Source organism: Acanthochromis polyacanthus, chromosome 3 (genome assembly GCF_021347895.1).
Source record: "Acanthochromis polyacanthus isolate Apoly-LR-REF ecotype Palm Island chromosome 3, KAUST_Apoly_ChrSc, whole genome shotgun sequence".
NCBI lineage: Eukaryota > Metazoa > Chordata > Actinopteri > Pomacentridae > Acanthochromis > Acanthochromis polyacanthus.
In genome coordinates, this window is record NC_067115.1 from 42,552,943 (window position 1) to 42,568,950 (window position 16,008).

General features: G+C 41.7%; 1 protein-coding gene across 1 annotated transcript in view; it reads left to right on the forward strand.

Annotated features, from left to right (window-relative positions):
• The window catches only part of akt3b (v-akt murine thymoma viral oncogene homolog 3b), a 49,430-nt gene extending 37,463 nt beyond the window's left edge, over window positions 1–11,967 (forward strand). The window contains exons 12-14 of the mRNA XM_022219606.2: window positions 1,245–1,332; window positions 5,239–5,341; window positions 7,616–11,967. Coding sequence (XP_022075298.1) covers window positions 1,245–1,332; window positions 5,239–5,341; window positions 7,616–7,701 — 277 coding nt within the window. The 3' untranslated portion in view covers window positions 7,702–11,967. The remainder of the gene's footprint in view (window positions 1–1,244; window positions 1,333–5,238; window positions 5,342–7,615) is intronic.
• Window positions 11,968–16,008: the final 4,041 nt, after the last annotated feature.

A 16,008-nucleotide genomic window follows, 5' to 3' on the forward strand; every position in this document is an offset into this window, starting at 1 on the left:
AACTCTAAATCCCAGACAACCCAATGAAAAACAGCAAAACATTTATCAGCACTTTTAGTCCCATTTACAGTCATTTACATAATGTGTAAAGAAATGATCAAGATATGTGGAAACTGCCAGAAAAATTAAGGTCAATAAAAAAGTTAGGTACGCCCATGGGACCAATTTACAACACTATCCTGGAGCCCTGCTGTATTCTCTACATTTAGAAAAGTTAAAGTTAGATTCAGTGAAAGGCTGATACAAATTTAAAGGTCTAACCATAAACCACAAGGGTCAAAAGTTGGAGTCAGGTTGGAGACGTTGGATTTCCTTCACCATCAACCCCTCCACTGATTTCCTGTCTGGTCTAACAGACAAAAATAGTGAGACACAGAAACACATTTGGCAGAAATACTGTATCCAAGAAAATGGGGTTATTAGGCTAGAAAATGTATTTGTGTGTTCTGATTTAAACAAATGATGAAAGAAAATGTCTTGAGTCTTCCGTCTACATTCTTTACTTCACTGAAACTCTGAAAGATTTAACGTCAGTAAAGGAACAGTTACAGACATTCATCTGTGGGTTCATGCTCTAGGGTCTGGGTAAAGTATGCTGCTGTTCTCTGAGCTCCGGGAGGAACTCGTGTTGTTCCCATGCCTGATGGAATACGTAATCCCTCAGATTAAATATCTGAGCTGCTCACCCCGACTATACACAAAAATATATATGTGCTCATGCACAGGTTTAAACAGGTACTGCACAGTCCCATGTTAGTTTAAGGTTTATGTGGAAATAGCAGTACTAAAAAGCATACTTAGGAAATCCATCCTCTATTGCTCCTTATTGACCTGTAAGGATCCTATTTTTTTTTATCACACACGAGAAAGAAGGCTGGTTGATCCTGTAGTGTTCTGTGAATGCTTGAAAACAGCAGCTCTTCTCACTCTTGAAGCAGCCATCTTAATGTTAAGAAGCGAACAAAACCCTTAATGATAACTGGTATTCAGCAAACGTGCTCTTAGGTAAAACTGGCTGCCGTTAATGTTCCACTCCCATTATTCCCGAGGCGTTTTCTGTCTCTAACGAAGGAACTGGTGAAAAGAGGCTACTGCAGCTTCAGAGTGCGAACTCGTTCACCCTGAGGAGTTATTTTGGGATCAGAAGCAGGTGGATATTCTGGTTCCATTGATGGAGACTTTGTTAGAGCACCATTTGATGTCTGACTTAGACGTCTTCTTCTTCTCTCTGTGTTCGTTGACAGGCTGGGCGGCGGACCGGATGACGCTAAGGAGATCATGCGGCACAGTTTCTTTGGCACAATCGACTGGCAGGACGTCTACGACAAGAAGGTGAGAGCAAGATTTAGCTGCTAGACGTCATCTTAACTTCAATGGCAGTTTATTCAAACAGCATATCTGAGATATTCTGGTATCAGGGTTACCTCATTTTTCAAAAGATGTCTGGCTGGGATGTAAACTCCAAAATAGAACAGAAAAGAAAAAAATTACCTCATCTTTATCTCATTTCAACAACATAAAGCAGTCTAAACATCACCAGCTCCTCCTACCGCACAAGTTTTTTTAAATTTATTTTTGTTTAACTTCCTAATGTGTACTGTGGCCAAGGCCTTCAGATGCAGTCATTTACAGCTTTCACCCATATTTTTCACAGGATCTACCTGATTCAGTTACATCTGCCGTATGAATACAGGTCACTTCAACATCCAGGTCACCATTATGAAGTTCCAGTATTCAGTGTTTGTAATAAAGAAACACACCACACAGCATGGCTCAGTAAAGTGTTTTTAATTGACAGCTATGAGGGTCCGTAAGACACAGATAGGTGACAAATTAAAGGAAAAGCCCTGAGCCCTACAGTGAGGGGATCTGGTGGTTGTGTAAAGCTTTGGGGGGTATTTTGCTTCATGAGTTGGATTCACTTCTCTTAAAGTTAGTAATCACTATATCTGTGTAGATTCTCTGTCATTAAGGTTGTGGTAGTCTGAGGAGCTTCTGTAGAAATCAACTGGACTTCTCTTGTAGGTTCTTGAAGATGTTTCACTTTCATCCAAAGCTTCTTCAGTTAAGGATCATTGCAAATCAATAAAAAGTGCTTCTCTTCAATCACCTTTATCTTGTGACAAAGCATTTCTATCGTGATAGGCGTGGTGACTTCCAGGATGGCAACACTTCCATCTACAGGGCACAAGGAATCACTGTATAGTTTGATAAAAAGATGTGAATCCTATACTGAGGCTTTCAGTCACCAGCTCTCAACCCAATTAGGCACAGCATGTCTTTGTTAGTTTCTCCTGTCTAACATTTACATTTCACACTGGAAAATATAGAGTCACTTCAGTCATCCTTTAATAGTGATGTGGAACTGATTGCAAAAACCAGAAAAGAAGATTCACTTTTGAAGTCTGTTGTTCACGTTAAACCTTACCTTTTTGTTTAGAAGAGAAAAAAAACTCAAAATGCTAATTCAGCTGCTGTCATAAATGAACAAAACACTCCCAACTTGTTCAAATATGACAGCCAGATGATACAGTCCTGCAGTCAATTTCATGTTGTTGTTGCTAGAACAGTCGGGAACAGAGTGAGTTTGGACTGGACTGAAGACTGCATGTGAAGAGTTAATGCAGCACTGAAACGTCAGAGCTGGTGTGAGTGCAGTCATAGTGGGAGCAGACAAACCACCATGCTCCCTCAAACACCATGCCTCGCTAAAATGTGATGGTAAAGAGCCATTTCTGCTAAAGCTGAGACAGGAACTCGATTAGTTGGACGGCCTAAAAACAATCTTTTACTATACAGTTAACTTCTTGACTCATTTTCATAATGTGGGTTCAGTTTATGAAATGAGACACTTTACTGCTCTCCTTTGTTTTCTGTCACTATAAACTGCATAACTGAACAAAAGATGTATGCTGACGTCCACATTCACTGTGACAGACTGATGTGTTAAAGACGAAAGGGTTAACGGGGAAAAATCAACAGTGGAATAAATGATGATGATAATAATGCAACCTTAGTCTCCATTGAGAAAAGAACAAAACCTGTAAATGGTCATCAATATTTTCCTCTGGTAGTTCCTCTTACTTTCCCCTTCAGATTATTTCTGTTGGTGTTAGCTTTATACCAATACTGTATATCGGGTGTCAAACATGCGGCCCGTTGGCTAAAACCGGCCCGTGGGACGACTTTGTAAAGTGTAAAATTACAGAGAAGATATTAACTGCAAATTGTAAATTTGTAATACTATAAATTTAAAATAATTTCTAGATCTCGACAAGTTGTCAGGTTGTTTTGATCATAAAGTCAAACAGCCAACTACAACCCCTAGCAAAAAGTATGGAATCACCCGTCTTGGACGAGCACTCACTCAGACGTTTTATTCTGTAGATCAAACTCAGATAAAAAGCATGAAACAGTCGTAAGGTCATTCCAAAGTGCAGCATCTTGGCTTTCAGAAACACTAAAAGAAATGAAGAAAAAACATTGTGCTGGTCAGTAAATGTTACTTTTATAGAGCAGGCGCAGGGAAATAAATATGGAATCACTCAATTCTGAGGAAAAAAATATGGAATCACTCCATTTTGAGCAGAAAATAAGGACACACCCTGTCAATTTCCTTTCCTTAATTGGGCACCTGCCTCAAATTACATCTGCTTGTTAGTCAGCAGTTAAAAACAGTTCAGTTATCACACCTTGGAGGGCTGCTGGACCAAGTGGATTGGCAAGAATCATGGCTCCAACAAGGGAGATGTCTCTTGAGACCAAAGACAGGATTATCAAACTTCTTGAAGAAGGTAACTCTACACGTATGGTTGCCAAAGATGTGGGCTGTTCAGTCAGCTGTATCAAAGATCTGGACCAAGTACAAACAGCATGGGAAGGTTGTTAAAGTCAAGCGTACTGGTAGACCAAGGAAGACATCTAAGCGTCAAGACAAACAACTAAAGGCCATATGTCTTGAAAACAGAAAATGCACAACAAGACAAATGAAGAAGAAATGGGAGGAAGCTGGAGTCAATGTATGTGACAGAACTGTGCAAAATCGCTTAAGGGAAATGGGATTTTCATACAGGAAAGCTAAAAGGAAACCATCATTGATGCTTAAACCAAAAAGAACAAGACTGCAATGGGCTAAGGAGAGGCAATCATGGACTGTGGATGACTGGATGAAGGTTCTCTTCAGTGATGAGTCACGAATCTGCATTGGACAAGGTGATGACCCTGGAACTTTTGTTTGGTGCCGTTCCAGTGAGACTTACAAAGAGGACTGCCTAAAGAATACATCAAAATTCCCACAGTCCTTGATGATATGGGGCTGCATGTCAGGCAAAGGCACTGGGGAGATGGCTGTGGTTAAATCTTAAATAAATGCACAAGTTTACATTGACATTTTGGACAGCTTTCTTATCACTTCAATTGAAAAAATGTTTGAGGATGATGAAATCATTTTCCAAGATGACAATGCATCATGCCACAGAGCAAAAACTGTGAAAGCATTCCTTGGAGAAAGAGGCATCCAGTCAATGTCATGGCCTGCAAATAGCCCAGATCTCAACCCAATTGAAAACCTGTGGTGGAAATTGAAAAAAATGGTCCACAGCAAGGCTCCGACCTGCAAAGATGATCTGGCAACTGCAATCAAAGAGAGTTGGCACCAGATTGATGAAGAATACTGTTTGTCACTCATCAAGTCCATGCCTCAGAGACTGCAAGCTGTCATAAAAGCCAGAGGTGGTGCAACTAAATACTAGTGATGTGTTTTGATTGTTTTTTCTTTGTCTGTTTTGTGTTTCTTTTTTGTCTTGCTTGTGTCTTTTGTCTTACTTTTGTCATTTTGTGTTTTGCTTTATTCATCGTTTTGTGTATCGTTTTTGTTGCTTCGTGTCTTGTTTTTGTGTCATTTGTCTGTTTTGTTTTCAGGTGGTTCATAATGTTTTGTAAAAACATAATTTCTTAAATGTGAGCACTTTTACAATGTAGTTTTTTGCGCCAAAATAAGGGGGAAAATTTGGAGCTGTCGTTATTTGTAGGTTTTTATGCTCCGATTTTACTGCTCCAGCCCACTTGAGATCAAATTGGGTTGAATGTGACCCTTGAACTAAAATGAGTTTGACACCCCTGCTGTATGTCGACCATAAACTAAATATTTCAGCTGTCATGCTGTCAGCTCAGCAGTCTCAAATGTGTGAGTGAAGCTGTACCACCACCACTCATTGTTCTTGCTCGTGTGTGTTCCAGCTGGTCCCACCCTTCCAGCCTCAGGTCAGCTCAGAGACGGACACACGCTACTTCGACGAAGAGTTCACAGCACAGACCATCACCATCACTCCGCCGGAAAAGTGTAAGCACAATCTGACCACTCTCCACCAGCTTCTGTTTGTTTCTACGTGTTTTTTTAAGCAAATTCTGCCTCCTTCTGGCTTAAAGGTGAACTTCACAAGGATTAGTTTATCTTGACTACTGCTTAGTCTGTTTGATGTCCTCTGTGGCTCTGGAACAACCGTCAGTTCAAAGCAAACAAGTTCACTGAAGTTAAAATAAAAAGTTTGGATATTTTGCTGTTGATCAGGCTGATCCAGTGCAGTAATGAATTAGTGCTGTTCTAAACGTACTGTGGACCGCTGAAAGCATTTTGCTATCCTCTATTTGATGGGGGTTAGTGCATACTTGCATTCAGAAGCTATGTTTTATGTCAGCTGTTTGAAGAAAAGATAAAAGATCAGGTTTTAAGAAGCCAAAGTCACCAAATAAAACATTAAAATTCACTTGAGTTTTGAAAACACTTTACAAAATGTAAAACCTACAAAACTTGTTTGTTTTGTAGTTTCCTGAAAATTGTTATTTAAGAACATCGGCATCAAATGTGAACTGATAAATCAATTCTTTAGTCGACAACTTCACAACACATATTTTTATGTTCTGAGACGATCGGCGTTGGTTTATCCGTTTGTCTGTCAAAAACGGATTTGGATGAAATTTTTAGGGAAGGTCAGAAATGACACACGGACCAAGTGATTAGATTCTGGCAGTGATGCAGCTTATGGTCTGGATCCATGGATTTGTTAAAGATTTCTGTATCATTGCGAGATAGCGGCATGGCGTCACTGTAACCATCACGTTGTGATCCTACTACAAATCCACCACTGTGGACTTATCAGAAGTTATCCGTCAGAAAAGATTCAAGGAACAGTTGAATAAAATGTGGGGGTGTTTCTGAGTCCCATCAATTCCCGCTGCCCGCTACATGTTTAGATCATGTGATTTGGCATCTGTACATAACGTACACATTCATTTCCCACGCCTGTGCTCAGCACAAGGTCATTTTTTCATTAAACATTTCATCTGTTGGAACTGAGACAACAACTGAACAGCCTTGGTGGAGTACTGCGCTCTCCGAGTGCTTTCACTTTTTTTATCACTTACAGGCTGGGGTGAAAGTAAGCCGGTCCGGTCCGGTACTGTGTACCAGCAAAAGATCTGGTGGCGGTACGCAGTACCGGGAAAAGATCCGGTGGTGGTACACCGCCCAGCTGCCTGCTGTCGACCGTTCACTCGGCAGTACATGAGTGCACGTGTGTCTACTTTCCGTAACACAGCGACTGCTATGGCCAATAGCAGCCAATAGCAAGTCGGTGCGCTTGATTTATTGCACTGGGACATTTCCCACAACTCGTCAATAGACATCAACAAGCGCCGCTTGCGACGGGACGGGACGAGCAGTAAATTACACCTGAAATTCCACACATTCTTATGACTGGCTGAAAAACTTTCAACAGGGTTTACAAAGGTTATCATCGACAGATATTTTAAATAAAAACAGTCAAGATTTTTTTTGTCAAAGTCATAATGCAGAGGAAAATAACCTCTTTGATTAAAAGAAAAGACAGGGACACTGAAGATGGGTTACCACAGAAAATCAGCTATTTTAACTATTTTAGGCCTCTGTGGAAAATCTTTTAGGTGATGTGTTTTGATGTTTAGTTCCATTCTGAGTGCTTGTTTGTGATGTCATGTCTGTTCTTAGAGCCTTGTATTCTGGATGTTTATCAGTGTTTCATTTAAAGCAAAAAGTTGACTGTATTTTCAAGTGTTATTAATTCCTACCTATTCCATTGGCCTACAGTAAAATATTAATGTTTTTATTTGTTTGTGTTTTAACTTTGCTATTTTAAAATGCATGAAGTTAGAGCGAGGTTTTGGTAATAGTACCGGCAAGAATTTCAAACTACTTTCACCCCTGCTTACAGGTGAATGATTTTAGCTCCATAAATGATTTGAGTTGGTCTGCAGCTGTAGAGGATGAGGCAGGCAGCTGTGGACTGGAGCTCCTCCATGGGGAGAGTGATGGAGGATGAAGGGCCTCCATTAGAGAGGGAGGAGCATGTTTGGAATGTGTTAATGTAACTCTCCTTTCATTAGTGCTTTCATAGCAGATTGCATCTCATGCATTTAAGTTTAACTGTTCTATAGAATGATTTTCTTTGTGCTATTGATGAAGAGTTCATCACTGGTACAGATTGCTATCATTTTTGCTTATCCGTTGTTACAGAACATCACATCAGAAGGAAATGTCAGCCGGCTTATAGTTGTATGATCACTGTTTCTTTCTCCACAGATGACGAGGACGGGATGGACGCAGCGGACAACGAGCGAAGGCCTCATTTCCCACAGTTCTCCTACTCAGCCAGTGGGCGGGAGTGAGCGCTCCGGCCCAGCCAGCCAGTATCGTCCCCATTCGTGGCCATTTTGAGGAAAACACGTAGCCATTTTAGGAAAAAAAATACCAGTCTCCCCTCTTTTTCTCCTTCTCTGCCTCGTCGCAGGTGGGGAGAAGTCTTTTTAGGGACTTTAAAAGAGGTTTTTGCACAGTGGGATAGACTCCAGCCGGTCTGCCCACACTAAAAAATAAGTCTCCTTCATTTTCAGCGCTATTTACTGCAGAAGGCAATGTTTTTGTTATTTATTTTTTTCTCTCTGTCAGTATTAAGTTGTCAACCCGGGTTGCGTTCATCTTTTTGTTTGTTGTATCTGCCCTTTTCTTCTACTTCTTTTGACTTTTTGCACTTGGTTTGGAAGAGCCGTTTTAGGGAACAAAAACCAAAAATGTTGCCTTACGTGTGCAGATATTTCGTATCATACCGACAGGGTGTTTCTTTTGTTCTTTAGGGAGAGGGCGGGCGGGTTTCGGGTTGTGAAGGGTCATTCATAGTTGAGAATAAGTGCATGGCTCGTGATTCACTAATAACAAAACAAAACCTACAAAAAAATCTTGCTCATACATTTGCCATGGCAGCGCACATTCCCCAGTCCCATGGCAATGAAATCACAGTCTACAGGTTGAAAATGATTTAAAAAAAACAAAGACAGAAAATGAGAATGGGCGAGTCTGTATCATTCCTTTCATCGTTGCAGCGTGACTATGTTTTTCTTTAACCCATTTATGTTTTCTTGCGCTTTACTTTTAAGTTGTACATTTATTTTGAAACAGAAAACACTAAACTGCCAGAAACTGCACAGTTCACTCAGGCGCCACAGAGCACAACCGCGTTCAAACTCAGCTAACCGCTCCAGCTTTCCACAGCCGGCAGGGGAACGAGGCCTTTCTCTGCTTTCTCACCGCTTCTCCTCCTCGTCCTCATCTCTTCTGTTTCCTCATCGTAGCTGTCGGACTAGTGGAATGGATGTTTACACAGGGAGATGTGGCTTAATGTATGTATGGATGTACTGTATGTATGTATGTGGGACATGGGGGTCAACCTTATGCTGTCATAGCACACACACACACACACACACACACACACACACACACACACACACACACACACACACACACACACACACACACACACACACACACACACACACACAGGAAACAGCAGAGTTCTCCAGAATGATCAGACTGAAGTCGGCAGTTTGCTCCAACTCCATCACATTTGGTGTTTGTTTCTATTTTAACGAGAGATTTTGAAATACTCAGCGCAGCCTCAGGTGTGTGTGTGTGTGTTTATCATGGTGTGTGTCCGGTGAAGCTGCTAGTTAAACCCAGGCTGTAGATTTCTGATTTTCATATTTTGACAAATGTGTCAGCGTCCTTAATTAAGTCCTCCCCAGTTCACTCGAAGACTTTTCCATTAGACTTTGTATGAATTTCATCTCCCTAACTGATGCTGCGATAATCTGGAGGCCTCTATTTATTTATTTATTGCTCCAAACATAATCAAATTTAAAACAACCCAGTCTAAAACTGGATGACGCTTCAAATCCTCGGAAAACTGAACAGGACATAGCCTCAGTGCCCTCAGTAGTAAAAGGAAATCTGCAACATTTATTCAGACCCCTAGTTTGTCAGCAGCAGTTCTGTAAGTGTGGGCGACAAGCTGTGTTCCTCTGACGGAAAACTTATGGATGGTTTTGGAGATGTTTCTGCAGAAAACAGTTTGTCCTTTGGAGACCACAAAACTACGGAACTCATTCAGACAGTAAATTCGACCAAAATGAAACTGTCCTGTAGTTTCTACTCGGTTGTCTGTTCTTCTGAAAACATCTGGTATACAAGCAGCTTTTTCAGTTTGTAACAGATAATTCCAGAGTTTGTGTGACCTGGATTTACACTTGTGTATGTAAAGAATGTTCTGAAAATTGAAAGTAAACACTAAAAATACAGCAAGGGTGCAAAGCAGTATCAGGTTTTCATTGATCCTGCTATATGAGACCCGATCCACGATCCAATGCAGCTCAGAACATGTCACTGAGGTCCTGTTGCTCTGTATGTTTGCATTTTAGATGACGGTATGCTAGTGTTCGAAAGTTTGGGGTCACTTAGAAATGTCATACATAGTTGGACAATATGTCGGGCTTACTTTGCATTACTGAACATTCTCACATAGATACACTACTGCTCAAAAGGTTGGGGTCATTTAGAAATGTCCTTATTTTTGAAAGAAAAGCATTTTTTTCAATGACAATAACATTAACTGAATAATAAAGTTAATGTGGTAAATGACTATTCTAGCTGGAAATGTCTGATTTTTACTGGAATATCTCCATAGAGGTACAGAGGAACATTTCCAGCAACCATCACTCCTGTGTTCTAATGCTACATTGTGTTAGCTAATGGTGTTGAAAGGCTCACTGATGATTAGAAAACCCTTGTGCAGTTATGTTAGCACATGGATAAAAGTGGGAGTTTTCATGGAAAACATGGAATTGTCTGGGTGACCCAAAACTTTTGAACAATACTATATACCCGTTGGTTCTGAGTTCATGTCGGTTTTGGTCCAAAATGTTTCACTTCTATGCCAGCAACACAGTCATAGCAGTCCATGCAGCACTCCCACAGACTTGGTGAGTCCTGCCCACTAGTGCCCTGAGAGCTGCACAACTTTTCATGAGGGACTTAGAAACCTTAAAAACCTTTGACTTATTGAGAGGCACTTAATCAGTGTTTTGTAAATTAAAACTAGAGATTCAGACATCCCAATGCTGTGAATTTGCTGAGCAGATCAATGCTAAATGAAATGATTCTTTGTGGCTGTCAATCGGCCATTTCACCTGTGAGAACACATCAAATCTGATTTGTTCCTGGAGAACACTGCCGACTTAAAACCCTTAGGATTCCTACACATGTATGGAGGGATTCAGAATTGGGTGATATGCAGGTCCTAATGGTTTCTTTCTGACTCCCTGTCCTCCCATACTGCTGAAGAACACAATTCATGTGTGGAGGTGATGGAACAGGCCAGAGAAGTATTACTGCAACATATCCAACAGTGAGGGAAATGTTTTTTTGTTTTTTTTTAAGTTTGTGCAACTGTGCAGGAACCCTGAGAGCAGATAGTGCTCAGCTTGTCAGTGTTTTCAGTCTGAATTAGGAGAGGAACAAAGGCAGTTTTTAGACAATAAATCATAGTGAGGAAAATGGTAGTTTATTACACAGACGCTAACAAAAACAAGGCTTCCAGCTCCAGATGCAGGGGGTTCTACCCTCCTTTATCCTGTCAGTATTATGGGAGAACTGTATTTCCACACGTTTTTAAATCGGAACTCTTGAGTATCAACGAATCGCTAATCATGTCACAGATCACGAGAAAACTGAGCCGTGAGACACTCATCTATGAAGACTGTGAGGACTGCCAGAAAAAAGTCGAGTCACCCCAAACTTCTTGATGTAAATATGCAATGCCTTTTCTTTTTCCTTTTGGTCTTTGCAGACAAGACATAAACTTTTTTTTCTGTGTGACTGTACTTCAAGCTTGCTGATAAGAATTGTGACAGAAAAAATACATAACGACCACAAACAACTCAAAACCTGCATTTAAGAAGAAAATAAAAAATAAAAAAATAAAGACTGTGTCAAAGACTGGACCCTTCCACTGATTTATTTTTCTTCGTTTGTTTCTGGGCTGATACCCCAACTTGACTCGCTATCGTCCACGGATGTTTCCATGGAGACAAACCCCAACCCTGCCTGCCTTTTTGCGTCACTGTGGTCCATGATCGGCGATCAACTCCTGTAAATTCTGTGAGGACATGACTGTAACTGTGGAGTCTGCACTGTCACTTCTGTTCCCCTTCACCCTCCTTAAAAGAAAAATACTAAGAGTGGGACCATGGCTGACAATTTTTTTTGTTTTTGTTTTTGCAGTGCTGGTTTCATCAGGTTGTTCCAATCCCATCACCCCTTGTTCCTCCATCCTCCTTTTTGTACCATAGTGTTTGTTTTATTTATGTTTGTCATTCTAGGCAGTGTTACCTTGTATGTTGTTAAAAAGGCACCTCATGAGAGTCGCTGAAAGTTGATGATGATGATGATGATGATGGATGCATTAACTGAAGTCTTTTTTTTTTTTTTGGCTCATTTGCTCGTTTGTTTTCTTACCAAAACATTAGGGCAAGAACCCAGTAGTGGACTTGCTTTGCCGTGGTAGTATTTATTTTGAATTAAATTAAAAGAAATACATTTCAGGGTTTCTGCTGTCGTGACTCTTTATTTCAGGTAAAGAATAAAACTCCTGCTCTATTACAAGTCCTGATGTAGTTATGAAAACAATAAGTTGCTAATATTAAGAGGGCAGATTTTACAATACAAAAAGTTAATGATTTGTGAACTTTGCAACTGTTTTTATTTTTTTTATACCAGAAACACTGCAGCTCATGTGTGCTTCACATTGGAGTGGAACATTTTTCAAAGCATCAGTATGATACCAGTGTTGTGACACAGAGATACCTCCGTTACCTTATATTGAGAAGAAAGTCAAACTAAATGAAAAGAAGCTAAAGTTCTCAGATGTCTAATTATAATTCTCTAGTTAGGTCTTATGGAAGAATTGTATAAACTCTGTACTGTCAGGTCCTGAACCAAAGACCTGCTGCTGTAAGGACACATGATATTCTGAAGAGTTAGAAGAATAAACAGGTCTGTTGTGTAGGACTAGATGTTGATATCTTTTTTCATACATGAGACACTTAAGACTCTGGGATGGTCCAGTGACAGGGCATCCTCTGGGTTATCCAGTGGGTGCCCTCCTTCATCTGTGTTTCACTGATGGACCCACGACACCTCCAGAGGATTCAGCAGTGAATCTCAGTGTCCCAGGATCACCCCTTAGCTGCTGTCTACTCACCTGAAGGCCCAGGTGGATTCCTTGCTCTTCATCCACAGCCACTGATTTCCCTTTTCAGCATCTTTGATCGCCCGCCGGTGGGTTTTCCTGCCTACTCCCTTCTCCTGGAGAACTCTGGATGCCGAGGTGGGTATGAATCCTCCGCAGTCATCTTCGACTGGTCTGACCTTCACCTGCCAGCCTTGCTGTTTTGCATCTGCGGCAAGCTCCGTATACCTCAGCTTCTTGTGCTGAAAGGCCTCAGCACAAGAAACTGGTCAGCTTCTCTTAGACACGTCTACATGAAACTGACCATAGCAACAGGTCTGGTTGCAGGTTGGTGGATGTGATCTCAGGTGGGAAGCAAAGCTTTTGGTCCAGCTCTACCAGCATCCTCCAATCACAAGCCCCTCTCAACTGCCCAGGATCTTGGGTTTGTTATTATACTTTCTATGTTGGACAGAAGAAACGCATTTTTGAGGTCCTAAATATACTTGAAAATGCTTGAAAATTGGCACACACATAAGGACTGGCAAAAAAAGAAGATATTTTAGGGAAATGACACACGTGTGCCAAAACTGCCCATTAAAAATTGCCCTGGAAGATTATGAAAATTCAGCCCTCGGACTGCGTGTCACCTACAGCTACAAAATTCGGTACACATGTTACGACCCCGGCTCGTGTAGTGGGTAAAGGGTGGCAACATAAAAAGGCCAGATATTAAATCGGTGTTTTAAGATGTTTATTTACAATAAAAGAAAAGAAAAAGGATACAATAAAAGAAAAAGAGAGGCAACGACTCCTTAAATACCCATAATAAAAATACAAACGGGAACACAAAGAGACTCTAACTTAGAGTTATCAAAAACAAATCCTAACCTAAAACTTAGCAATCAACGTAGCGTAGCGAGTGTAAACAACAAACAAAAAGACTAGTGCCTCCAAGGTCACAAGATTCCAAAGGTCAAACAAAGTGCCAATCTAACAAAGTTTCCAACTCTAACGAGGCACAGGAGCAAGGCTGGATACAGCAACGAGCTCCCCGTCTGTATGCTGGCTGGCCTCTTTATGCTGGTCCACGGCTGCACCGGATTGGCTGGCTCCTGCTCCTCAGCTGTTTCCAATTACTTGTCTCATCTCTTGACACAGGTGAAGAGGATTGGCAATCAGCAGCAGCCTGAGAGCAAGACAGGGCAGACGCACACACAAACACACCACACACCACACATACACACAAGTACCCGGAGGAGGAGGAGCCCCGCATATGGCAGTGCCCGTAACAACATATGTAACCCATCCGGACGCACAAAACAAGTCTCTTGTACCAATACCCAAAACCCAACGAGAAGTTGGCCATTTTGAATTACGTTTCATATTTTGGACAATTTTGTGACATTTTTGGACATTTTTCAAAAACTACAAACTCAAACAGCGCAACCCCAGAAGAGCTCAAATTTTCCCAGGATGTACACTAGGCACGGGTGATCAAATGTTATTAAAATGCTTTACAAAAGTCTGAGAGCATGGAAATAGCAAACCACGGAACATGGCCTTTTGGAAATATGATGCATATTTTGGACGATTTTGTCTAATTTTTGGACATTTTCAATAGGGGTGGCCCCTCCGGGCTGAAACAATATGCGACGTTACTGTCTTCCCTCCACCTTCGGCCCACATCGGCTCATCTCGGCTCATCTCGTCGTGTGATCACAAACATATACACATATGTCTATGACATATATACATATGTCTATGTGATCACCCCTTCCTCCCCCCAGATGAAAATATTCGGAGCTCGTCCCTTCCCTTTGCCTTCGGCCCACTTCGGCTCATCCTGCCGTGTTCAGCTCATCTCGGCTCATCCATTCCTGTTTGTTACCACCACCTGAATGACTGGGTTGCTGCCGACTCTGAAGTCACGCTTCACTTCGTTGCATAAACACAAGACAAGATGTGGAAGACCTCCGCTGTTTGGGAATTCTTCAGTTTAAAGGGAACATATTATGCAAATCTCACTTTTTGAAAGTTTTCTTATAGTAGTGTGTGTTGCAGTGGTCTCATTATGAGGTTCAAATTTGAAAACTGTCTGTTTCCTCCCTGCCTTGCTACACCACATTTTGTGAAAATGCCAGCTCAAACAACCTAGTTTGAGTTGAGTCCGCTTATGACGAAATAAGCGGATTTAACTCCTCCCCCTGACCGTGCCCCCACCCTGCATGAAAAGGTGAGCCCCACTCTGGCAAAGTACCTCTTGGACAACAAACATGGTGAAGGCGAGACACGCAAGTTGTGGTGTTGTTGGCTGCACATACCAACATGAAAGTTTATTTTTGGTCCCCACTTCCGAGCCTCTCCGAAAACAGTGGCTGGATTATATCTTTGATGGTCATGTACCAAACAACATTCTGAAATGCTTGTATGTGTGTGCCCGGCGTTTCATGGACAAGTGTTTTTCGAACATGGGCCCATACAGCTCCGGCTTAGCACAAAGACTCCGAATCAAGAAGGGCGCAGTACCAGTGTGGGAGATGTAAGTTCTTATCATTTTTTTGTATCTTTACTGCATAACCCTACATTACGCATAAGCTGGTGGTTGTTGATGTGTACGTCTAACGTTAGCATGGCAGCTAACATAGCTCGGTTCTGTGCTTGCGCTAGCCATTCGCTACTTCGCCATAGGCGAAGCCTTCCTCAGGATGGCAAAGCCATTTTTAGCATGTTTAGCCACGGTGGCGAAGCTAATTTTGCCTAATAAATGTGAAAAAAGGTGTAAATTACAACAACCAGAACGACCCGAATGCTTCCGATCATTAATAGATGCACAATGTAGTCGGAGCGTAACAGAGCGCAAGACGGCACATTTTAGAGCGAGAAAACTCACCATACCGAGAGGTCTGGTCAACGCTGACAAAGTACTGTGTCAAGTCATGACTTACTCAGATTCTGAAGAGGAATATTCACCCTCTGATGAAGATGTTCAGTCATCCAGTGAGGTAGAAAGTGCCGCTGCATCTGTGCGTAACGGCAGCGGGTCGGTGCGCCATGACAGTCCACATACTGGAGTTGATGCTTTGCTTCACCGGGTCCGGGGTGGCAGGAGGGGACGTGGTGGGTGTAGCAGAGGTGGTCAAAAAAACGCTTATGGTGAGGGGGATAGCGGGGATGCAAAAAAACACGGAAATAGTGGCAGACACGGGAGAAAATGCACTGATAATAACGGTGGAGGCTGCAGTGGCGTTCACGGCCCCGTCGTAAATGACGATGATGATGGCTGGGTTTGCTTGACAGATGAGGAAGAGAATCACAAGTGGATCAGACATTCTGATGAGCCCGTTGGGTATTGTGGAGACAGGGATCTGACAAATTCTGAACCAAACAATGCCATATTGATTTATAAACATCAGTA